General features: G+C 53.3%; 1 protein-coding gene across 11 annotated transcripts in view; it reads left to right on the top strand.

The window, feature by feature from the left end:
* The window catches only part of MYO18A (myosin XVIIIA), a 122,576-nt gene that overhangs the window by 52,383 nt on the left and 46,667 nt on the right, over positions 1–23,526 (top strand). For all 11 annotated transcript variants that reach the window (XM_088138706.1, XM_088138705.1, XM_088138698.1 and 8 more), the window contains 12 exons: positions 420–562; positions 1,235–1,335; positions 1,703–1,766; positions 2,200–2,344; positions 6,558–6,731; positions 7,341–7,431; positions 9,123–9,315; positions 11,696–11,782; positions 17,452–17,593; positions 21,327–21,486; positions 21,753–21,939; positions 22,775–23,012. In XM_088138706.1, coding sequence (XP_087994832.1) covers positions 420–562; positions 1,235–1,335; positions 1,703–1,766; positions 2,200–2,344; positions 6,558–6,731; positions 7,341–7,431; positions 9,123–9,315; positions 11,696–11,782; positions 17,452–17,593; positions 21,327–21,486; positions 21,753–21,939; positions 22,775–23,012 — 1,725 coding nt within the window. The remainder of the gene's footprint in view (positions 1–419; positions 563–1,234; positions 1,336–1,702; positions 1,767–2,199; positions 2,345–6,557; positions 6,732–7,340; positions 7,432–9,122; positions 9,316–11,695; positions 11,783–17,451; positions 17,594–21,326; positions 21,487–21,752; positions 21,940–22,774; positions 23,013–23,526) is intronic.

Below are 23,526 nucleotides of genomic sequence, written 5' to 3'. Positions count from 1 at the left end.
GGACACGCTCCCCCCGCCCGTGCGCTTCCATTGCTGGTGACCACCTTTGGCTGTAGGTCTTTCTGAGCCTGTCTCCGCGGTCTGCAGCCGCTGGAATCCTTTTGGGGACTTGTCCAGCCCAGCCCAGCCCACACCCAGGCATTCAGAGCGATCATCACTATCTGGCTATTTTTGCACAGATAATACAAAACAAGAATTTTGCACGAAGCAGCGCAGCCGTCCAGTTAGAGACCTGTCTGTGAGAGTCTGTGCGGATGTGTGTGGATTGGCTGGCAGGTGTGAAGAATCGCTCTGGATCCTAGTGATGGCCAGTGGGGGTGCAAGCACGCTCTGCACTGGAGGCACACTTGTGCATGGGCGCACACAGAGATCACTCTAGGTCCGTACCTGCATGTTTCTCCTTGTTTCTGCCTTGGCAGTGGAGAAATGGCAGGCCCTGTACACCATCCTGGAAGCCTTTGGCAACAGTGGCACAAGCTTGAACAGCAACGCCACGCGTTTCTCACAGATAATCTCCCTGGACTTCGACCAGGCTGGGCAGGTGGCATCAGCTTCTGTGCAGGTGAGCAAGGGGGGTGCGTGCTTCTCTTTCCTGTAATCCTGGGAATCCGTCTACCTGTTTATAGTGCCTGATAGCCACACTTGTTCTACTCTTTGTGGCTCAGGGCTGCCGTGGATGGTGAAGTTTTGTGGGCAAAGCTTTGTGTATCTGATGCAATGAGTTGGCTAGTCTTGAAGGGGAAACCAGACTCTGTGTCTGCCGATGTTCTAGAAAACTATAAAAGGAAGAATTCAAATTCCGGATGTTGGCAGCGTGATCCAAAGGGGCCTTGGCGTGGGTATAAAATAGGAGTTTGTGGCCACAGATTGCCCGTGCTGATCCAGTTGGAATAGCAGTTGCAACATTCTCTGAGAGCGTACAGGTGCTTTTTGGGGTGGGGAAGGAAGGGGGCAGCAAGCAGCGTGCTCTTGCAGTTGTGAATGCAGGAAGCTGTCTCCTACCAGCCCAGCCCACATGGTCTAGATTGACTGGTACCTGTCTGCCTTGTCTGGAGACGTTGCCAAGGACAGAATCGGGACCTTCTGCATCCTGGGGTGGGAAGACTAGTCGGCCGAGTCACCAGAGCAGCTACCATCCAAAGCTGAGCAGAAATTATAGCGGGCTGCCGTTGGAGGCTCTTGGGGCCATGAGGGGTGCCCATGCCAAGTGCTCTTTTTTAATTGCTTTTGTCAGACAATGTTGCTAGAGAAACTCAGGGTTGCCAAGCGTCCTGCCAACGAGGGCACCTTCAACGTGTTCTACTATCTCCTGGCCTGCCCCGACAACGCCCTGCGGTAAGGGGACTCTGCGGTCAGCTCAAGGTCTTGGCTTAGCGTTTTGGGGTCCTTGAAAAGGGGGTGCTGTGAAAGGAAGGGAGGGGCCTTCAGGGTGACTCTGTTTGGATGTGGGCTGCTTCCGCCTGCCAGAACGTGTCCGTAGTTCTCAGTGCTGGACATCAGTTGCCACTGGGCCCCCAGGGGAAGGCTCCCAGCCCCAGTGAGTTCCCTCAGTTGCTGTGTGAGGGAACCCTGGGTCTTGGTGGGTGAAAGGAGATCGGGTGGCTTGTCCCAGTTTGGCAGGGATGGGGGTGGCGGCAAAGGGAGCCTTTCAGGGTCTAACCTGTTGCCTCCAGTGATTTCGTCCTCTTCCTCCGCTTTGCAGGACCGAGCTGCATTTCAACCACTTGGCCGAAAACAACGTCTTTGGGATTGTGCCTCTGTCAAAGGTATCCTCCGTGGCTGCAAGGGTGGCGTTTTCCTCATGCTGCTGTGGAGCGGGACAGGGCCTGGGGCCAGTCTGGACCAAGATCTAGTTACGACCGTGAGGGAGGACCCTTCTGGTGGCTGGATGTCCCCTCCCTGCACAGTGGCGGGCGCTTCCAGAAACCTTCCAACCGGCCACTCTGGTGGAACAAAGCCGACAAAAATTAGCTGCCGAGCAAGGCGGGGAGGTTCTCTTCCCATTTCCAAGGGGTTTATGTGGCGTTCTAATTAAAAGCTTACCTGCCTTGCTGTTCCCGTAGGGAGAGGATCTGAGCAGGATCCCCCAGCCTGACGCTGGGCTAGCGAAGAGAGGAGCAGCCCTCTTGGCAATAAAAAGGCGCCTGGTTTTTACGACAGGCCAGTCTGGTTTATTCCTGGTTTTCTGTTTGGCTACAGCCGGAGGAGAAGCAGAAAGCAGGGCAACAGTTCGGCAAGCTGCAGGCGGCCATGAAGGTGATGGGCATTTCCAGCGATGAGCAAAAGGCCTTCTGGCTCGTCTTGGGAGCGATTTGCCACCTGGGCGCGGCTGGAGCGACCAAAGGTAGGGCGTGCATTTAGCACTTTGCTAAGAGGGGCTTCCTTGCAAGAAAAGGGATCGAGGTGGGGCTGGTTGGCCGTTCTGGAATATCGCTTCTTCCCCAAAGGGACAGGGTCGGCCGCTGCCACCCGGGGCTGTGTTGTTACCCGCTTTGGCAACAGAGAAATGGGTCCTCCCCCAGAGGTGGGAACTGCCTAGGGATGCAGGGTGGGGCACACATCGAAGTAATAAACGCATCCAAGGGACTCTCGCAATCCCCAGGCCTTGGGCCGAAGGGCCAGAGGTCCCCCAGCCCTGTGGTAGAATCACCAAGTTGGCGCACACGGGCTCTGCCTTGTGACGTATGAGTGTGAGTGTGTGGGTGTCCGTATGTGTAAGCAAGATAGAGCCTGTATCCTTCCGAGAGGCATGTGGCCAATAAAACGCAGCACTCCAAAGGAGCAGGTCAGCAAACAGCGAATGAGGTGGCTTCTGTCCTAAGCCGCATCTTTTAGAAAGGAGCCAGATGGGAATTCCTAAACAGTCACCCAAGAAACCGCTTCCGGTGCTGCGTGTCTCCCTTCCAGGTCGGCTGCCGTTTGCTGACTGAGCTTACTGGAGACCCTTAGTCATGATGGCCCTTAGTCACTCTTTGGTGAGCAGGTGGCCCCGTCAGAGACCTGAATGCTGGCCCAGCTGTGAGCCTTGCCCAGAGCCAGCATGGCCCAGACTGCCTCTTGGTGGGCCTGGCGTGGTTGGTGGGCAAGGCTTGGCAGGATGGTGGTAGTGGCAGGGGCAGGGGGGCAAGGTAGATCCTTTCTCTGCTGCTACGCCTTTCCCCACGCAGGAGGGGCGCACAGCGAGTCTCCTTTCTTAGGGCTGTTTCTTTCCGTTCAAGAAAGGAACACCTTCCTCCTCCAGCTTGAAAGGAGGGAGGGTCCCTCATGGCTAGAGACACGCGCAAGGAAAGATGCTTGCTCCAGTCTGCGGAGGGGACACCGTCGGGGTGGGGATTGAAGGACATGGAGGAACTCGCTAGACCGCCTGGGAATTCCCCGCACCTGTTTTTGCTGCATTCTTGTGCTCCAGCTGGGCTGCTTACCTCATTTATTTGAAGCATTTTACTCTGTTTTCTTACTTAAAACGGCTCCCAAAGTAGGTCACATGAAATCAGAAATAATTCCTGAGCCGGTTTGGACCTTCAAGGATTTTAAAGGGACGCAGGAAACAGAAGAAGAAAGCAAGTTCAAGGGACAGTTCTTAAAACTAGTGAAGTTTTGGAAGGCCCCGTTTGAGTGGAAGGGAAAAAGAAGCCCCCTTAACTTTTCTTTTTTTATTTAAGCCTGGCATGGAGACTTCCTCCTGCCCACAGCTTCTGTGTTTCCTTTAAAATTGCTGCCCTGGGCACAACAAGGAACACGGAAGAGGCATCAGTCTGTGCTGCCCACAGCAGACTTTGGCTAGAAAAGTGTGGCAGTGGGGGGGCGCGGTTTCCCACCCCAGTGTTTAAGTACGGTTAATTTTGCTCCAAGCGCTTCCATAAGTAACCCACTGTTCTAAAAATAAAAGTGGAACTACTGTCTTCAGCCAGAAGCTGCCATCTTGCTCAGATGCCACCAGTAGAGGGCAAACCCGCCTAAGATTTTGCGCCGCAAGGCTGTGGAACGGGGCGGTGAGGCACATTTTCTGTGTGGGGGGTGTGGGTTGGGCAGCTGTTTGTTCCTGGCACAACACCTGCATGCTTTGAGGCTGTACAGTGTGAGTGAACGAGGGAGGGCTCTCCTACTTTGGGGCAAGTAGGATCTCTGAGGATTGGCCCCCTCGGGGAGGCCCACCTATGTCCCATGGCTCTGGGGCATTACTCAGTGGGTTCCAACGCCAGGATAACGGAGCTCAGATTTTGAACGCCCATGCAGCCCCCTGCCCGCTGTGAACGTGTGCTTGTGTGAGGGTGTGCCACCCTGTTTCCCCCAGGAGCTTTGATGCCACCACTGCCTTCTAACTCACTCTTTTTGTGTTTGCATGGTGCATGCCGCTCCTTGTGCAATTCAGACAGCAGCGAAGGTAATGTGTTCTTCCTCACCCAGAACACCTCCTCTTCCTCCCCGCCTCCTCCTCTTCCTCCCTGCCTCCTCCTCCCCCCATCCTTCCCCCTCCCCCCCATTTCTTTGCTTCCAGGTTTGAGGCACTCAAGCGCATGCCGGCCAGTCTGTCCCCACTTGTCCTGCCCCTCCTGTTGGTTCGTTGCGCCTGGAATCTTAACACCTTTTCACAGGGGTGTCCGCCAGGTGTGGTCGAAAAAGTCAAGGTGGCGGCCGCAACGGTGCCGTCGAAGCTCTGCCTGGTTTCCGTGTGTGCCACGTGTGCTTCAGTTGCACCAGGGTGGCTGTCCTATTGACCTCTTTGACCGCGCCTTGCGGACGCTGCTGCATTTCCAGCTGAGACATGGAGTTTCTTTGGCTCCTGGCTTGAAAGGGCTGCCAAGGCGGGCCTGCGCATTTCCCTTATTTCTGAGTGATGATGGGCAAAATGAGGGGTGGGGGGTGGGGGAAATGGTATGTAGGAATAGACTCAGACTGCAGCCCCCTTCCCCCTCTGGCTTCTTCTTCCCGTCCTGACCGAGCGCTGCCATCTCCACATAGGCACCCACTCCTGTGCAGCTTCTCACTCTTTTGGTCCTTCATGACTGTTTTTGGGAAGGCGAGAGGACAGACGGAACAAGGGGAGACACAGGACGGTGGCAAGGGGAGGTGTCCTCACCTGGGTGCCCCATAAATCCCGTGTGGGAGGGAGGGAGACGGGTAATGGAAGCCCCCTGAGGAATTACCATGGCATTTCCCAGCCCTCCTGGGCAAGCTTGGGGGCTCAGCGGCTGCTCTCTAGCATCCTGGGCAGACTTCCAGCCCGAGCACGCTGTAGGCTGGGAGCCTGCTGTATTCTAGAAGCGATGGAGAGAAGGTGTCATCCGCCCAGAAGGAGGCTGGGAGCTTTTTTCAGCTTGAATTTTTGTAGCCAGAGCTACAGCATCCTCTCTTGAATTCTGGGAGTTGAAATCCACCCATGCTAAAGTTGCCGAGGTTGAGAAACACTGCCTTAGGGGTCGTGGACTTCTCTGGGTGGCCCTCGGACTTGGAGCCTTCAGTGGTCCTAGGAGCTCTTCTCTGGCTCCTCGTGGTCTCTCCCGCTGGAAGTGGGCTCCTGACATCCCGTGTTTCCACGTTGGGACGCTCTGTCCTCCATGACGCTCTGGCTGGAAATTTGTTTATTTTTGTTTATTATGGAATTTATATGCCACCCATCTCCCCCAGTAAGGGACATAAAGATCCCTTCCCTGATGGCCTCCCTCTCTTTGGTATCTAAGCAGGGATAGTTGACTCTTGGAAGCCTGGGTCTCCTACCTCCCGAAGGCCCACTCCAGGACCAGCTGCCGCTGCCGCCAGGGCCTGGAGGTCACAGGATGGGGAAGGTGCCGGGGGAGGATGTTTCGGTGGGGTGGGTAAATCTGGGGGATGGACACCAAAGCAGCGAGAAGGAGGGTCCCACTCGTTGCCCTTCCAGCCTTGCGGATGGGCTCCCCTGTTGCCCCACCACCAAGCATTCAAGGGGAGATGGGTTGCTCCTGCCTGCTCCCGCCTGCTTTATTCCACGGCGACCTCACAGGCTGCTTCCTGTCTGCCCCACCCATCTCTGGCAAGGCACAGGGAAGGTTTCTCTCCCCTGCCACCCGCAACCCCCCCCCCCGCTTCCAGCACGCACGCACGCGCGCACACACACAGAATGGCTTCCTGCCATGATTAGCCTGGCAGAGACGTTAAGCTGTTGACCTCCAATCTTCTCTCATCAAATTCCTAAATACATTTTCATTACGACTCCTTGCTTTCTCCCATCCTTTTTTCCCCGTCTTGCTCTTTGATTTCATACACAATGAATAATGACAGGGCCAGGCAGCGGGTCCTGCCACGCTGGGCCCTGATAAAGCACAGTCCTCCTCCTAATGAAATTTTCCTTTCCTCCTCTGCTCGCCTGCCAAGAAAGAAATGTGCGGTCCCTTCCTGGGAGGCCCCCTCCACCTCACCTCACCTCACCTCACCGGGGGCCGTGGGAGGGATGAGTGGCCTCGCCTTTGGGGCTGGGCATGGCCTCGCCCCCTCCAGGCGGCTCTCCTTGCCCTGGGCTGGCATGGGGGCACCTGTTCTGCCGGGGCTCAGCCCTCAGCCCCCCTCTCTTCTCCTTTCAGCCGGGAGGAAACAGTTTGCCCGTCACGAGTGGGCCCAGAAGGCCGCCTACCTGCTGGGCTGCACCCTGGAAGAGCTGTCCTCGGCCATCTTCAGGCAGCAACCCAAAGGCACCCTGCAGAGATCCACCTCCTTCCGCCAGGGGCCCGAGGAAGCAGCGCTGGCGGACGGCTCAGGTGGGGAAGGGCTAGGCAGAGCCGGCCCTGGGCTGCAGGCCCTTTCGGAATGGCTTCTCCAGCTTTCTGTTCTGAAGCGCTCCATGTTCGGAAGTGTTCATTATGCAGTCACTGTGCAGGAGATACGGTGTCCCACCGTGTATTGCTTTGGAGGGTCCCAGCACTGCGACATTTGAGTCTCTCTCTCTCTCACATACACACACATGCACGCACTGGCTAAGCAGCTGTTTGGACTGTGCTTGCTAGGAAAGAGTAACCAACTCCAGATGAATCATAGCAGGAGGAAATCTACTGGGGTTTATGCAGAATGGACTCTGCAGAAGGGAAGGGAAATGATTTTCCCCAAACCACTGCCATATTTAGTGTTGGGGGGGGGTATCACTTTTAGCTGGATAAGTGGATCCTCACCTCTCCACTTCATGAAATTTGGATTTTGGCTGCTTACGGAACAGCGAGCAAGAGAGAGAGAGATGGATGTTCGCCCACCCCTCCAAAGTATCCTGGGCTCAACTGAGGCCCACGACTCATTTCTGGCACTGTGTTGGGGCTGGTGGTGGCTCCTCCAGGCGAGGCCCGCCTCACCCTGGCCCTCTCTGTTTGGTTCTGCAGGTCCAAAGACCTCTGCTCTGGAGTGTTTAGAAGCCCTGGTCTCCAGCCTGTACTCAGAAGTGTTCACACTGCTCATCTCCCTCCTCAACAGGTATGGAAGAATCGATGCAGGCTCCGAGCTCCTCCTCTTCCTTCTTTCTCCCCCTCGTCCCTTCCAGCCTCCTAACATTAACAAGCTCTGTCAGTGCCAGAGACCTTTCCAGACCCCAAATGCATTAGCTGAGCTAATGAGGACAAAAGCTTTTTACACCGAGGAAAGCCTTCCGATTTCTGCCCTGCCATCTTCCTTCTGCAGAAATGAGGGCAGGAGGGCCCTTGACCCCACGGGCCTCCCAGCTAGCTCTGCACACTCCCAAAGTGGGTGCTTTTTCCTTTCTCCAAGGGACAGGAGCACCTGCTCATAAAACAGCTGCAGGGGAAGGAGCCAGGACAGGCAGCTTCTCAACAGCTGGATTGTAATAGGACTACTCGCACTTGCCCTTTGGCAGCATGGCTCCTTGTCTTGGGATCCTTTCTCTGTCCATACAGGTGTTTGTGGCATGGAGCTTTCTGAAGGCCAGGACAGTCTAACCGTGTCCTCCACTTGGGGTGGTCTTGTATGACTTGATTTCTTAGACCAGTGTTTCTCAACCTTGGCCACTTGAAGATGGGTGGACTTCAGCTCCCAGAATTCCCCACCCAGCCATGCTGAGTTGAAGTCCACTCATCTTCAAGTAGCCAAGGTTGAGAAACACTGTCTTAGACAATAGGTTAATTAGCTCCAAAAGGCTCTTCAGAGTATATGATACTACAGGTAGTCTTTGTTTAGTGACTGCCTCGTTTAGTGACCATTTACAATTACAATGGTGATGAAAAACTTTGCGACCAGTCCTCGCAATTATGACCCTCACAGGCCTGTAAAGCAAAGAAAAGCTGAAGGAAGATTGTAAGCATGGTCACGATTTCACTTAGCAATCGCTTTGCATAACAACCAAGTTCCCATCCCAATTGTGGTCACTAAATGAGGACTAGCTGTATATTGCTATAATACTGTAATGCATAAATGCTTAATTTAAGGAAGATTTTAAAAAGCCATTTCATTCTACATATTTAGCAGCAAGACTGGAATGGGATTATTCCTCTATTAGCATTATGGCAATGTAATGCCATTACGACGCTAGGATATTACAGCAATCTATCTCTTTTTCATTAAAAAGGCACCTAAAATTACACTTGGAAAAGCACCCAATGAAAGAAAGGTGACTGATGAGCGATGGACGGGTGGGTGGGGTCATCAAAAGGCATCCGCCTGCGTGGGTGGTAATTATGGTACACGGAGCTAAGCTGTACCAACTTCACTTTTCCAAGGCGCTATTGCCCACATCAACCCCACCTTCAAAAAGAGAGAAAGGCTGCATCAGGAATGTCTGCAGGGTATGGATTAAAAAAAAAGTCAAGGTGGTGGGCACGATGGTGCAATCGCAGCTCTGCCCAGGAGGAGTTTGGATTGCATCATCATGCCGCCATCTTGACTTTTTTGCCCATACTTTGCGGACCCCCCTGGGTTGCATTAAAGGCAAAGCTGCAGCTGTGGAGATTTTGCCCCACTTCTCTTCTTCGACAGAGGTTCTCCTTTCTACAGCCTGCCATGCGGAAGCCTCCCCCTCCTGGGGACAGTCAGGTCCCTTTGTCCAGCTAGCCATGCGGAGCCGCGACCGGGGGGGGGGGGCAACCCAGGGCAGAGGACCCTCTCCCAGAGCGATCTGCTGCCCGCACCCCCAGCCCCCCTCTCTTTCCCCGCAGGGCTCTTAAGTCCAGCCAGCGGTCCTTGTGTTCCATGATGATTGTGGATACGCCCGGCCTCCAGAACCCGGAGATGGCCGGCCAGAGCCGCGGGGCCACCTTTGAGGAGCTGTGCCACAACTACGCCCAGGAGCGGCTGCAGGCGCTCTTTCACGAGCGGACCTTTCTGCAGGAGCTGGAGCGATACAAGGAGGTACTCCCTGGATTTGGGGCAAGAGCAAAAGGTACTTCTAGCACCGGCGGAAGCCGCCACCCCAGAGGAGGCTGCAGCAGTGGGGCCTGCCGGGGTGTTGGAAGAGAGCCGCTAGGTAGCGCAGGGCCTCATCCTGTCCTTTCCCTTGCATTGCCTGCTAACTGTAGAACTCGACCGATTAAAACCAGAGGCAGGAGCCTCCCTTCAGAGGCCTTTGTTAACCTAATCAGTAGCTTCTGATCTGCCCCCTTCCAAAAGCAGGGGTTTTCCTGGGGAACTCCTTCTCCTCTTTTGGCCACCCCAAATTGGGCTTGGGGACTACCACTGGTCTCCCTGCTCGGATCTCCAGGGGCTGTTTTCTGAGTCTGTCTTTGGTGAGGTCAGCATGGCACCATTGGGAAATCATCATCATCATCATCATCGGATTAAAATGCCAAATCCAGTCTAAACATCTGGCTCGCTATGTGACCAACAATAATAATAGTAATAATAATAATAAAAAGAAAGCAAAGATAGTACCAGTAGTTATAGGCGCCTTGGGTGCGATCCCCAAACATCTGGAGCACCCCTGGAAGACCATCGGCACTGACCAAATCACCACCTGTCCATTGCAAAAGGCGGCTTTACCTGGAACAGCTTATAGCCTACGTCGATACCTTTAACTCCACCAAACAACAACACCTGCCTATCCCAGGTCCTTGGGAAGGACTTGATGGGTGGATAAAAATGCCAAATGCGGTCTGGTTGATTGTGCGAACATCTGGCTGACTGCGCAACCAACAATAATAACAACTGTGCCAGCAACTCCCACCCGATTCTGGGGGCTTCGCAACAGGATCATTCCCCAGTTCACTTGCTGGGAGGGCCCAGTGGGCCCAACTAAAATCTGGATCCAGAAATATGTGCCCCCGCCCCCGGAAGGTTCTTCCAGGGTCTGTCTGCCCAAATGGCTTCTTTCAGGCCTGTCTCCTTCCAGCCCTCCTTCACCAAGGGGGCCACGATTCTAGCATTACCAGCCTTGAAGGGAGGCTGCGACAGGGCCCCTTCCTCCCCCCCAGGAGCTACGCCCAGATCAGGTGGCGCTGACGTCCTTTGCCAAGAAGCAGCGCAGACTCCTGCGAGGCTCCTCAACGGGCAGAAACGCCAGCCTTGCCCTAACAAGGCTGGTCCCACCGCAGAGTTTGTTACTGGGCTGCGGTGGGGGGAGAAGCCAGCGGCTGGACGGCCCCTCCAGGATGCCGTGAAGCAGTAAGAAGCTGTAACCTGACCCTTAGCAGACCTCTTACTGGAATTTAAAATCAGCCAGAGGTGCGATAAGTCATATCGCAGGGCCTCACAGGGGTCATGCAGATGCTCCTGAGCCCTTCTTAGCACAGGCGCAGGAAAGTCTTTGGCCCTGACTGGCAGACCGGTTTGAGCCAAGTCAAAACTATTATTAATATCCTGTTCCTGTTCCTTCATTTCCTCCGGGGAGCTAAAGGTGCCAGAGATGCGCGTCCAAGCATCCTCACCTCTGTCTTGCTGCCTTAAAGGTAGAGTGCTCCTGGATGGAGAGGTTTTGGCTAAGAATTCGCACAGCACGACTGAACCACAAACTGGCACATCACGTTGTGGCCTAGAGTGAGGCTAGGTTAGGGTTCGTGGTGACAGATGAATCCAGGAAATTGGATAAGTGAATATGCTGGTTGTGCCTCCCCAGCCCCTGCTGCCTCCCCGGCCTCCCCAGTGCTCAGATGTGGGAGGTGGTGCCAGTGGGGGGTCCTACTCTCATCCTGGCCCTCTCCAGTATGGTGCCCCCAGTGGCCCCAGCATGCAGAGCCCAGGCTGGTTGTGGATGATGAAAGATGTAATCCAAATTGCCCGCAGGAGGCCGGGCTGGGGAAGGCTCAGAGACCCGTCTGTTTGGCCCGTCCTTCCCCCGGATCCCGGAACGTTCCGAGTTTACAGAAGCCGTGCCAAGTCGTTAATCCACTCCTGTGATCTGCTTTTTCTGGTCACTCTGGATTTCTTCATTTCGATTTTTAAATGCTTTTCAGGGAGGCCTTTAGAAGAGTGGGAGGGAAGGGAGGGCGGGAGGGAGGGAGCGGAACATTGGCGCAAGCATTTTGTCCACCGGCGCATGGCGCACGGGGCGCCAGTCAGCGGTAGATCCGTTCTCCTGCTCCCCAGCTCTTCTCACAGCAGGACATTGTCTTCCGCCAGATTTTTTCCCCCCGGGTGGGGGCTGTCCAAGGAAACCCCTGCTGTGTGTTGATTGTAGATTCTCTTCTGACTAATGCACTGACCATGGTCTCTCTGCCCACCCTTTCTCTGGGTGCCTTTAACTGTAACCTGTAGCCACATGGCCACTAATCACGCCTCCTCTGTCCATCCTCTCTAGGAAAACATAGACCTTTCCTTAGATGCCTTAGAGCCCAGTACCTCAGGCTGTGTAGCCACAGTAGACCAAGCGTCCCAGCAGGCTCTGGTAAGCGGCATGCAAGGGCTTTTCGAGGCCATCAGTCCCCCGTCTCTGTCCTCTTCCACCCCTTTGCTCCCTTTCCTGCCCTGCCAATGCGCGGCTGCTTGGCTGGGAGGGGGCGGGTTGTGAGACCGAGGCTGGGGGGGTCGGGGTATACCGTGGTGGAGGTGGGAGATCAAGAGGCTGGCTTTAAGCCTCTCTCTGTCTCGAAGCAGAGCCAAAAGGCTCTTGAACTGAAGCGAGAAGCCATTTTTACTCCTGTCTCTGGAGAACAAAGGGGTTTGGAGCCATTTTTTGCAGGTGTGACTCCTAGCTCAAAGACCTGGAGCAAAAGAAATGGGGAGCTTTGTAAGGCTGCTGGGAAGTTTTATCTCAAGGCCAGCCCCTCTTGATTTATTTGTGGGTTGGTGGTTGGTTGCTTGTTTCTACACGATCCCTTGCTGCCTGTGGCGAAAAAACACAAGCATGGCTTGCAAGGTCACTGTGGCATTGGATCCAGTCTTGAGTTCGGGTGACCAAAGCAACTAGCCAGATGTCGCTGCGAAATCTGGAGCAGGATTGGAGCAAGAGCGTTCCCCCCTGCTTGCCTCCCGCCTCTGGGGTTCCGACGTGCCCTGCCTCTTTGATCCTTGCATCTTGCGCCATGCATCACGATCTGGGTTTATTGGGGTGTCTGAGTGAGAGACGGCAAGCCTGCTGCTGTTGTGAAGGGGGCCTCATGGACTTTGGTTGCTTTTGGTTTGGAACTCAGGCATGTACCTGGTGGCTGAGTTGCCCGCTTGCTGAGTGGATTTCCCAGGAACCTCCTGGTGCCCTTCTCAGCAGGCATCTAACGCTAATTTCCTCTATTCCGGTCCCACCGCTGTGCGTAAGGAGGCAGAGGGAGAGGCGGCCGCCAAAGTACGTGGCGAGAGGGAAGGTGGCAGGAAGGGAGAAAGGGTGGGGTGGATTTGCAGATGCCCGCGCTGGAGCTGGAGGAGTGACTTCTTTGCTGGGAGGGCCATCTGGGCAGAACATTCACTGTGGAGTCCCTGGAGTTCTCTGTGCTTGGCTGTTTTCTTGCAAACGTTTCGTTCCCCGGCTAGGTAACATCTTCCGTGCACTGAAGATGTTACCTGGCCGGGTAATGAAACGTTTGCAAGAAAACAGCCAAGCTCAGAGAACTCCAGGGACTCCACAGTTCAACCCTGAGCTACACGTATTCGCCTCTATTGGCAGTGCATTCGCTCTCCCAATCAGCCGCCCCTAAAGAGGAGAGGGCTCTGGCTCCAGGTTGGGGGGTGGCTGTCCATGCAAATCTGCCTCAAGAGTGGGGGCGTGTAGGTGTGGTGTGTGTGTGTGTGTGTGAGGGGGAGCAGGAGAAGTAAGAGCAGCAGCTCCATGGCCATCGCGAGCCATCCCCCTGCCATTCACACTCTGAACGGAGGAGGACCCACCTCGGTCTCCTGTGGCAGGCCTGGCTGACGAGGGTGGTGGGGCTGGCCTGCGAAACAAGTACATGAGCGGTGAAGAGGAAGATGGTGCCCAGGCCCTGAGGGAAGGATGCAGAAGCCTTCCCCTGTTCTCCCCTTCTTCGAGGCTGGAAGGAAAGCCTTTGGGGAAAGCAGCAGCACTGCTGGGGCTGTGAGGAGTCATGAAAATGTGGAATTGGAAGGGACTGGCAAGGATCATCTAGTCCAACCCTGCACATCTGGTCCTGCCACATGCAGGAAGACCAGTTAACGCATCCTGGAGAGGAAGTTCTCCAGCCTCTTCCTCAAAATCTCCAGGGGTGGGGAGCCCACCTCCTCCACAGAGAGACTCTTCCGTTATTGGGCAGATCCCATCACTAGGAAGCTTTTCCGTATGTTTAAATGAAATCTCGGTAGCTCGGCGTCTGCCAGTTGTTTCTGGTCCTCGGTCCTGGAGCTGCTGACCAACTTCTCTGGGGCTCCCTCTTATGGCCCTGAGCACGGCGGTCACGTCTCCCCTCTGCGTCATCTTTCTTGCCCTCCTTTGAACCCTCTTCAACCTCTCTCTGTCCTTCTGGAAATGGGGTGCCCAGTCTCGTGCCCAGTGCTCCAGATGTGACCTCCCCAGTTCCTCACAACTGCAACTGTTGCTCTTTGTAGAGCAAAAGAGCACCCTTGTGCATGGGTGTAGGCCCAGCAAATGGTCATATTTTTCTTTTCAGGTTTAGGGATACTTACAGCTGGTTTTTTCCTAATGATCAGGAGGAGTAGAAAGAGTCGAAGCCTTAACATCTGGAGAATTATCTCATCCCATGAGTCTCCTGAGATGGAAGGCAGGCGCTGCGGATGTTGGAGAAACCATGGCCAGTGAACAGTTGGGCAACCATTGATGCCGCTGTGGAAAAAAAATGCTTCTCCCACCTGCCCCCAGAGTCTCCTGCATTTTTCTCATGAGTCCTCTTGACCTTATTTGGTTTCTTCCTGACAATGGCAGCTTTGGAACCATTTTTGGAAGCTGGTGGTCCATCTCTCTTGCCAATTTATCCTCGCTCACATTTTTCCACACATCACATGAATGATGTGGCTGAGGGTTCTCCCGCTTTCTGAATCCCTGATGTTTAGACAGCCAACAATAGATTGAAATGTGTTCGTGCGTCCTAAGATGTACACGTTCTTGCTTAGTGAAACCCTTTAGGGAGATTGGCTTTGTTCAGGCGCCCTGCAATGTGGCCTCCGTGTGCTCTTCCAAATACCCCTGGTGGGCCGTGGTTTGGGGTCCCTTGGAAGGAGGAGCTTCTTCTGGACGATGGGAAGGCCTGACCGGGCGGCTGTTTCTGTGTGACTGTCATCCTGACAGCCCATCGTTTTCCTTTCCATTAGGGTTTAGGCCAGTGAAGTAATGGAGAGGCGCTGAGGCTTGAACGTGTCTGCTGCTGTTGCTGCTGCTGCTGCTTGTCATCCTCCTGTCGGATTGGCGCGGGGCCAGCACTGATGAATGTCAGATGCCCTGCATTAGGAGCCAGAGAGGACCCCCTGCCCGCCCCCCACCCCACCCCCCGATCCTCCCAGTGGAGATGATTTGCAAGGGAAGGGGCCTTTCCACACGCAGGCGCCGAGAGCTGCCGCTAGGAACATCTTCCTCCTGCCATCCCTGGCTCCCCCTCCCCGGAGCTTGTCTCTACCGCAGGCTTGTCCTTGCCCCCTTTCAAAGCAGTTTGATTTTTTAAAAAATCCTTAAAACAAATTTGATAATCTGCACATCCAGCTGACATGTCAAAAACATCAGAACGACGTTTTAAAAACTGAGTAGTCGTAGGCGTGGGCACGTGAAGCGGATTGCAGCAAGGTGATGTTGCTATGGGTCTGACTGGGAGAGCTCCTCCCTCCCCCCCCCTTTTCTTCTTTTTGTGCCTTCAGATCAGTTTTGGTTCCTAGTAGCAAGTCACGGCAGTTCTTTAGGCGACGTTTGTGGAAGTGCCTGAGGGAGAAGGAGTGGCCCAAAGTCGCCCCTCTGGCTTCTGTGCCCAAGGCAGGATTAGAACTCAGGCCTCTCTGCCCCTAGTTCAGCTCCTTAACCACTAGAGCAAACCTGCTGCCCCCTAATGTATTAGGACCACAGATCCCAGAATTAACGATGCAAGAAGGCAGTGTCAGATTGATCCTGCCCCTGCGAAGGAACGTGCAGAGGTTAACAACTCTGGTTCATGGGTCTTTGTTCTATCTGCCCCTTTCCTAGCAGAGAATGCCTCCAGAAAGATTAAGGATTTATAGAGACACCCAACTGATAGAAATGCGACTCCAGCTAGGGTGTCGCCATAAACAGAAGATTACAATATTCCCAGCAACCACAAAAACAAGAGTAAAACCAACAAAGATGGCCAACGCACAGTTGGGACATTCCAACATATAGCCCACCTCCCAAGACAGGCTCCTCTGACATCCTAGACCAACCCCTGAAGGTCTTCACAACCTTCTTGGAGACTCACAGAGCCGGGGCCAAGGGAATCTTGGGGTGGGGTGGGGAGGTCATTCCACAGCAGAAAAGAACTGAGATTTTGACTCCTGGGGATTAGGAGATGCTAACTTCTCATGAAGTCCTGAAGCCTGTGTTTCTCCTCAGCTGCTTTGGTTGAAGACCACAATTCTCAGAAGAGTGAGGTTCAGGTCAAGCCCCAAACACCACCCTTATGCATTGTGATTGCAGAAGTGCACCCTTGAATTAGAAGCATTCAGACGATGTGGGTGAGGTTGTGTGTGCAATCATCTTGCCTCCACGACAGTGTTCTCCCAGGATCGGAATACCCTGGTCACCCACTGGGAACCGCTCTGTATTTTGCTGTACTTTCTCCCATCCTTTCTCTTTTTGGAGACAATCAAGGGAGGGGAGGCCTTTGAAGATACTGCTACTTGCTCTCTTGACTAGTTTCTAGCAGCATTTTGTGTTTTGGACTTTTTCTAAATGCACACGTTATAGTTTGGTTCCTGTATGTCTTCTTCTCTGGAGAAAGTCCATGGAAAAGGTTAGGAGGAGATAGTCCTGTCTGGGGCAGTTACCTGGATTTCTACTAAGATGCTACCTAGCTTTCACTCAAGGAAGAACTTCCTGAGGGCAAGGTCTGTATAACTGTGGTTCATTTTTCCTATGGAGATGGTGGGTTTTCCATTTCTGGAGGATTTCAAGAGGCTGGACAGCCACCTCTCAAGGATAGTTTGATGGATTTGCCTGCCCATGGCAGAAGGTTGGACTTGGTGATCCTTGTGGTTCTTTCTAACTTTGCAATTCTGTGATCTTACGAGAGAGTGACTTGCCCAGTGTTGGCTTCTGGAAGACTTTGGCCCCGGCCTAAGGAGGCTAAAGGCAGTGGAGGAGGCTGACTGGAAGCCCAAGAGGAGGCTGGCCTCCAAGGCTCTTGGCACACAAGGCGTGGGTCAGCCGGCCAAGAGTTTCTCAACCCCGGCAACTTTAAGATGGGTGGGCTTCAACTCCCAGAATTCCCCAGCCAGCCATGCTGGCTGGGGAATTCTGGGAGTTGAAACCCACCCATCTTAAAGCTGCTGAGGTTGAAGGACACTGCCCTAGGGTCTTGTATGCGTGTCCTTGCTCATAGGGATCTGCCCTATTTGCAGGGAGTGGCGAACTGCTTGCTTGCTCCCATGGGTCAGCCGTGAGCAGAAGAAGGCTCTTTGAGAATAGCCGCCTCCCCCGCCCCCCCCCCGGCTTTCACTGCCAAACTCTGCTCAAAAGCCAGAAGCAGCAGAAAGGATTGAGGCACACATCTGTGTGTGTGTGTGTGTGTGTGTGTGTTCAGAGCAGCTGCTCCTCCGATTGCTCCCCGCTGAGTTGCAGGGAGTAATTTCGATGCTTAAGCCTCCAGATTGAATTTCTGCAGAGTAAATGCCTCGTGCTGGACCATTTTACCAGACGACGTGTGTTTCTCCAGACCTGGTATTAAGTATTGATTCTTTGTGGGGAAGGTATTGTTTCAGAGCTGGAACCAAACAAAGCTGTTCCTGCCGTGGCTTGTTGCTCGCTTCCTCCGTTGCACAGCTTCAGGGCTGGGCCTTGCCAGGCAGGCAGGGAGGGGCAGCCAACTATTCACGGCCCCCTGGACAAGATGCCCGCCCTGCGCTTATTGCCCCCCTCCCCCTGCCCCCCAGATCCCAGCCTCTCACTGGAATCACCGACTCCGGTAGCTTTGTAATGTGTGGGGCGCCTCCCTGCAGGTTCGCACGCTTGCCCGAACCGATGAAGCCCGTGGCCTGTTGTGGCTCTTGGAGGAGGAGTCCCTTCAGCCTGGGGGCAATGAGGAGAGTCTTCTGGAGCGTCTCTTCACCTACTACGGCCCACAGGATGGAGACAAGAAAGGTAAAAGCGGCAAGGAGGGACGTTGGGTTGGGATCCTGGGGTCGCCCTTGGTCCAGCTGGTTCTCTTTGGTTTAACATCTCTACTCCAATGTTCTTAGTAGAAGCTGCCGGTTCCAAGTGGAGCCAGTCAATTCAAAGTAGATGCCCCCATTTCTTAAAAGCTCTAAAAAGACCTGGCTGGCTCATGCCTTCAGAGCCCTCAGTGACTGGGCTTGATTGTCTCAGAAACAGGAGCTCCCTTTGGCATTGAGCATTTGGCTCAAGTAGATGCTCCCAGTGAAGATGCTCCTCTAAGAAAAGGTCCTTCCTGTGGAACTCTTCACCCAGAGGACCCCTTGCTAATTTTCTGGAAACAGGCCATCGCTTCCTTTTCTCTGTTTGTGTCTCTTTCACTGTGCTGTTTGTATTTCTTTTGAAATCATTGAAAAAGTGGCCTGCAGAATGTTTTAGAACAATACAAGTAAAAGCAAACAGAGATTGAGAGAGGGAGAGAGGGACCAAAAATGAAGAGTAATAAAATACTGCGTACTAGAAAGTTGGAACAGGCAGCACCTTGAGACGGCATCTTAAAGTTCAGGTCCCTTGAGAAGACTGTTGGCCATACCGTACCTAAACTCGAAAAGGAACTTCGCGCAGCACCTCCAGAGAAGACCTTAACAAGGCACACAGTATAATATGGATGCAGCTGGTCATTTCCCAAGCTTCATCGGGGAACCAAACAGCAACTTAGATGGTGCCTGAAAAGAAAGAAAGAAAGAAAGGAAGGAAGGAAGGAAGGAAGGAAGGAAGGAAGGAAGGAAGGAAGGAAGGAAGGAAGGAAGGAAGGAAGGAAGGAAGGAAGGAAGGAAGGAAGGAAGGAAGGAAGGAAGGAAGGAAGGAAGGAAGGAAGGAAGGAAGGAAGGAAGGAAGGAAGGAAGGAAGGAAGGATATTTATTTGTTCGACGAGATGGTATTTTGTATGCCCTGAGCTTCTATGATTATCTGGGATGCTACTGAGGCTGTGGAGTCTTGCTCATTCTCCTGGGCCTCTCAACGGCTCTCTATACCATCGACATGACATCTTTTTGGGCCTTGTGACAGTGGTCTCTGTCCTGCTGGTCAAGCCTTGTCCAAGGGTGATGCTGGGGGCAACTGGTCAACATCTAAGTTGTTGACCTCTGCTCCCCACATGGTTCCACCTTGCCCCCTCCCCCTGCTGCTCATGGAATTGTTGGGGGGGTTGACCCAGAGTTTTAGGGTGGTGTTAATCATCCAGTTCTGTGGAAGCAGTTGGTACCTGTGAATGCTGCTTGAGGTTGATAACAGGCTAGGTGAAGGAGAACAAGCTGAAATTAAATCCAGGCCAGATGGAAGTGCTGCTGGTAGACAGGAACTTGGGCATTGGGATTTAGCCTGTTTGGGATGGGCCTGTGGGTGCACAGTCCTGGAGTCCTTGGTGTTCAGCTCTTACTGGATCCTCAGGCGTTTCTGCACAGTGTTGCTTCGTGATGCTTCCTTATCGGCTTTGGCCAGATTGCAACCCACCTGACCATCTCAGTGCCCTTTGAGGATTGCAGTGGATGCAAAATGTGGCCCCTGGGCTGCAAACTGATGCCAGCGCGGGACTCACATGATGCCTGCGCTAAAAGAGTCACAGCGGTTGCTTACCAGGCACAACTAATGTCTCGGTACTGACTTTTGAAGGGTTAGGAACAGACAACTTAAGGGATGTGAACCTGTCTAGATATTACAGTCTGCCGGAAAACTCCCCTACTGTCAGGGGCCCATTTTTCCTGGCATGGGGAAGGATCTGGCACTGCTTTACTCCACAACTCCACCACTCACTCCCTTGGGATTTGCGTTTGGCTTCTGCTCTTCTGTTTTTCGAAAATCTTTCAGCAGGCTTGCAAGTGTTAAATGATTTTAGTATGATTAATTTTAATTTTGTTAGCTGTCTTGAAAATATTACCAGAGTAGGAAGGCTTGAGATAAGCAAATAGGTCCAATCCAATCCAGTTTTGATCAGTGATTTGGCTGCCCTTTTTCCGAATCACCTGAAATTCTGAATAACGGTCAAGGAGCAGCCCCGTTTACAGAGTAGCCCAGGCTGGATCTTACCGCTGTTTTGACAATTTTCCAGCTTGCATGGGGTGATAAGAGTTCTCATCAACCCCCAGTCCTCGGGGTGGCTGGCATCCTGATGACACTCCCTGAGCTATTTGGCAATGCCATCATTTCTTGAAATGTATTTATTATTTATTGAAGACTGTTTTTATATTGTATTTTAATTCATTTTATCTCCTCTGCAAACTGCCCAGAGTCACTTTTAATGAGACGGGCAGTGACAAATTTGATATAGAAATAAATAAAATATAAATAAATAAATACATTTTAGGGTGGTTCCCTCTGTCAGCCCTTCAAGGTAGGCCAGGTCAAGAAACAGATCCCGCAGAGATTCTAGGAATGCGACTTCATTGTTGTAGAGTCTGTTAACTGAATCGGGAAAGCCTGTCTCTCTACTCCAGTGTTGTCCAAACTTGGCCACTTTAAGATGAGTGGACTTCAACTCCCAGAATTCCCCAGCCAGCCATGAATTCTGGGAGTTGAAGTCCACTCATCTTAAAGTGGCCAAGTTTGGACAACATTGCTCTACTCCATCTTACACCCAGCAGAATCAAGGTGGGGTTCTTTTGAGTACCTTTCCTACGCCTCCTTCTGTCTCCAGACGGTGTAATCACTTCTCCAGGTCCCCCCTGAACGGCTCTTCCTTCCTTCCTTCCTTCCTTCCTTCCTTCCTTCCTTCCTTCCTTCCTTCCTTCCTTCCTTCCTTCCTTCCTTCCTTCCTTCCTTCCTTCCTTCCTTTCTTCCTTCCTTCCTTCCTTCCGTAACAGCACTCTTGTACCCCAAGGTCAACTCTAAATTCCTTGACACTTTCTGAGGGTCAGGAATTAAGAAGCAACTTCACTATTTGTGTAGGGATCCAGGCTCTGTATCTCAAATTAGGAGGTAGGGAGACCTCTCTTTCTGAGGGAACTGCTGATGGTTGGAAGGATAAATTGCCTTCCAAAGGTGGGAGAGGTCTCCCCCCCCACCTTGCCCCTCCAGATGTATTGGGGTGCAACTCCCGGAACTTCAAGGTCATGCTCACAAGGAATTCTGGGAGTTATTGCCTTAAGACAAGATTGGGGAACATTGACGTTGACATCATAGTTGAGGACTTTGCGTCCACTTGGCATATTCCTGATACAAATCTTCTCCACCCCAAATTAAGCTTGGGGGAAACTACTTCTTCCACCCCACGAAGATGCTGTGCTTGACTTGAGCTGTTCGTCTGGCACTTGCCCCAACAGGGATGGGCAGGCCTGGGTTCCTTCGTGGAGAAAAGGCTCTCCTTGCTTCCCTTCCAACCTGGGAAATCCGGCGAGGTGCTGAACGGATGGCTGAGTCTGTAACCATAGGGAGCGTTTGGTACACGAGTGAGATCTAGAGGTTAAGGCGGGCTCTGGCCCAGGAGCTCACCAAGACTTTTCACAGCGGGCCACTTTTTAATCCTTGAACAGTGACACTTGGAGAGAAATAAAGATTCTTCCTAATTAAGGGGCTTCTTCCTGCATAAAGATCGGCATTTAGTGCTGCGCAGCGACCGGGGCTCCCTGGGACCCATCTCTCGGCAAAGGTGGCTGGTGGAGGCACCGAGGGAGGTTGTCTGAGAGGGGGCCAGAGCCATGAGACCCCCTCTCTCTCGCTTTGGCAGGCTCCAACCCGCTTCTCCGGAGCAACAAACCACGGCACTTCTTCCTGGGCCACAGTTACGGCACCAACTGGGTGGAGTACGATACCACCGGCTGGCTGAGCTACGTCCGGCAAAACCCCGCCTCTCAGAATGCCTCGGTTCTCCTGCAAGAGTCCCAGAAGTAAGGCAGATGGCCTTCTCAGGCCTAGGTGGGTGGGGCTGGGAACCCCCCTAAAACTGTAGGGGGGGTGGCTGTTGGGCCTCAGGGCAGTGTCTGGTTTTCCTCCCAGTGAACCTACTCTCCCCCTGCTGACCGGCGTCTGCTCCGTGCAGGCAAGAGGCCCTTTCTCCAAAACCCCCCGGCCTTCGTGTCATGCTCTTCTCTGGGCATCCTTGGTGAGAAAGGCACTGACCCTCTCTTTCTCTCCTTTCCCCTTCCCGTCTCAGGAAGATGATCAGCAGCCTCTTCGCAGGCCGAGCCGGGGCCACCACAGTGCTGTCCGGGTCCATCGCTGGCCTGGAGGGAGGCTCCCAGTTGGCCCTGCGCAGGGCCACCAGCATGCGCAAGACCTTCACCACTGGGGTCGCCGCTGTGAAGAAGAAGTCTATGTGCATCCAGATCAAGCTGCAAGTGGTGAGCCTCTGGCTGGTTCAGGGCCAAGAGGAAGGCGGCATCATGCGTGTTCAGAGGAATGGCTCCTTTTGATGGCCCAGGGCTGCGTCGGCCTCCAGAAGACACTTTGCAGTTGTCTTCATCAGCAGTGATGTCAAAGGGGCCAGTCCCCTTCTTGCTTTACTGGGTAGTGGATGCTGCTGGTTGGGTTTTAAAATCCTGCCCAGATCTGACTAGAGGTAGTCCTTGCTTAACAACCACAACAGGGACCGGAAAATTGGTTGTTAAGCAGGGTGGTTAAGCAAATTGGATCCGATTTTACAACCTTTTTTGTGAATCACCATGGTCGTTAAGCAAATTACGCGGTTCCCCATTGATTTTGCTTGCCAGAAGCTAGCTGGAAGGTCGCAAATGGTGATCATGTGACCCTGGGACATTGCAATTGTTGTAAGTGTGAGCTGATTTCTAAGTGCCTGAATTGTGATCATATGATCGCAGGGGTGCTGGGATGGTTGTAACTTTGGGCACCAGTCATAAATTGTAAGTTTTTTTAGCACCGTTGTAATTTTGAACAGTCACTAAACAAATGGCTGTTAAGCGAGTATTACCTGTATGGATAGTGAAGGGAAGAGCTCATTGTGAGCAACCTCACTGGCCATCTCTCCTTAGGATCCTACTGGTTTCTGCCCATTTGGGGGCAGGAGATGGCCTGTTTGTTGGTGATGGGGGCGCTCTTGGATAGGCTGCCGATCAGTGGTTCTGTGGGCCCCAGCAGCATCCCCCACTGAGCCACAAGCCGATCAAGGCCTCCTGCCACCCTGCCCTCTCTTGACCGTGGTCTTCTCCCGCCACTCAGGATGCCCTGATCGACACCCTCAAGAAGTCCAAGCTCCATTTCGTGCACTGCTTCTTGCCCAAGGCAAACGGCTGGAGAGGGGACTCCAAGGGGCCGTACGCGCGCCGGGTGAGCACCAGCGAGCTGGACCTGCACGGGGAGCACTGTGAGGCCGGCCTGATGCAGCTGGAGGTGCCCCTGTTGAGGGCCCAGATCCGGGGCTCCCGCCTCCTTGATGCCCTTCGGATGTACCGCCAAGGTAGGTCCCTTTCCCCTCCACTCCTTGGGAGCTGTCAAGAGAGGGAGGGAGAGCGAGCATCTGTGTGTCTGGGACAAGGAACAGACTTAGCTCCCATGTTGTTGCCAGACAAGAGAACCTGCCATATTGGAATGGTGATTTGTTCACCTCAGTCAGGGGGTGTTTGCATCCTGAGTGAGTGATGGTGAGGTTAAAAAAACCCACCTTGAGTACCTGCTTTTGGGCTCCACATTTCAAGCAAAAATTGGAACAGATCCAGAGAAGAGCAGGGAGGAGAATCAGGGACTGGAAACTAAGGCCGCAGGAGAATGATGGAAAGAGCTGCGTGTATTTATGTTCAGAAAAAAGACGATTCTGAGGCAGGAGGGGAGACATCACACAGAAGAAAGCCAGGATCCGTTCTCTCTCGTTCCAAATTCAGGAGGCAGAAGAATGGGTTTAACTTAACACAAAGGCAGGTTCCACTTGCACACTAAAAAAAACTAGAGAATGAAAAGAGTTGGAAAGTAGAACC

This window comes from Python bivittatus, unplaced genomic scaffold (genome assembly GCF_059951505.1).
Source record: "Python bivittatus isolate LINGU-HERP-01145 unplaced genomic scaffold, Pbiv_v1 ctg000240_np1212, whole genome shotgun sequence".
In the NCBI taxonomy this organism is placed as follows: domain Eukaryota; kingdom Metazoa; phylum Chordata; class Lepidosauria; order Squamata; family Pythonidae; genus Python; species Python bivittatus.
This window is presented reverse-complemented; position numbering and strand designations above follow the sequence as displayed.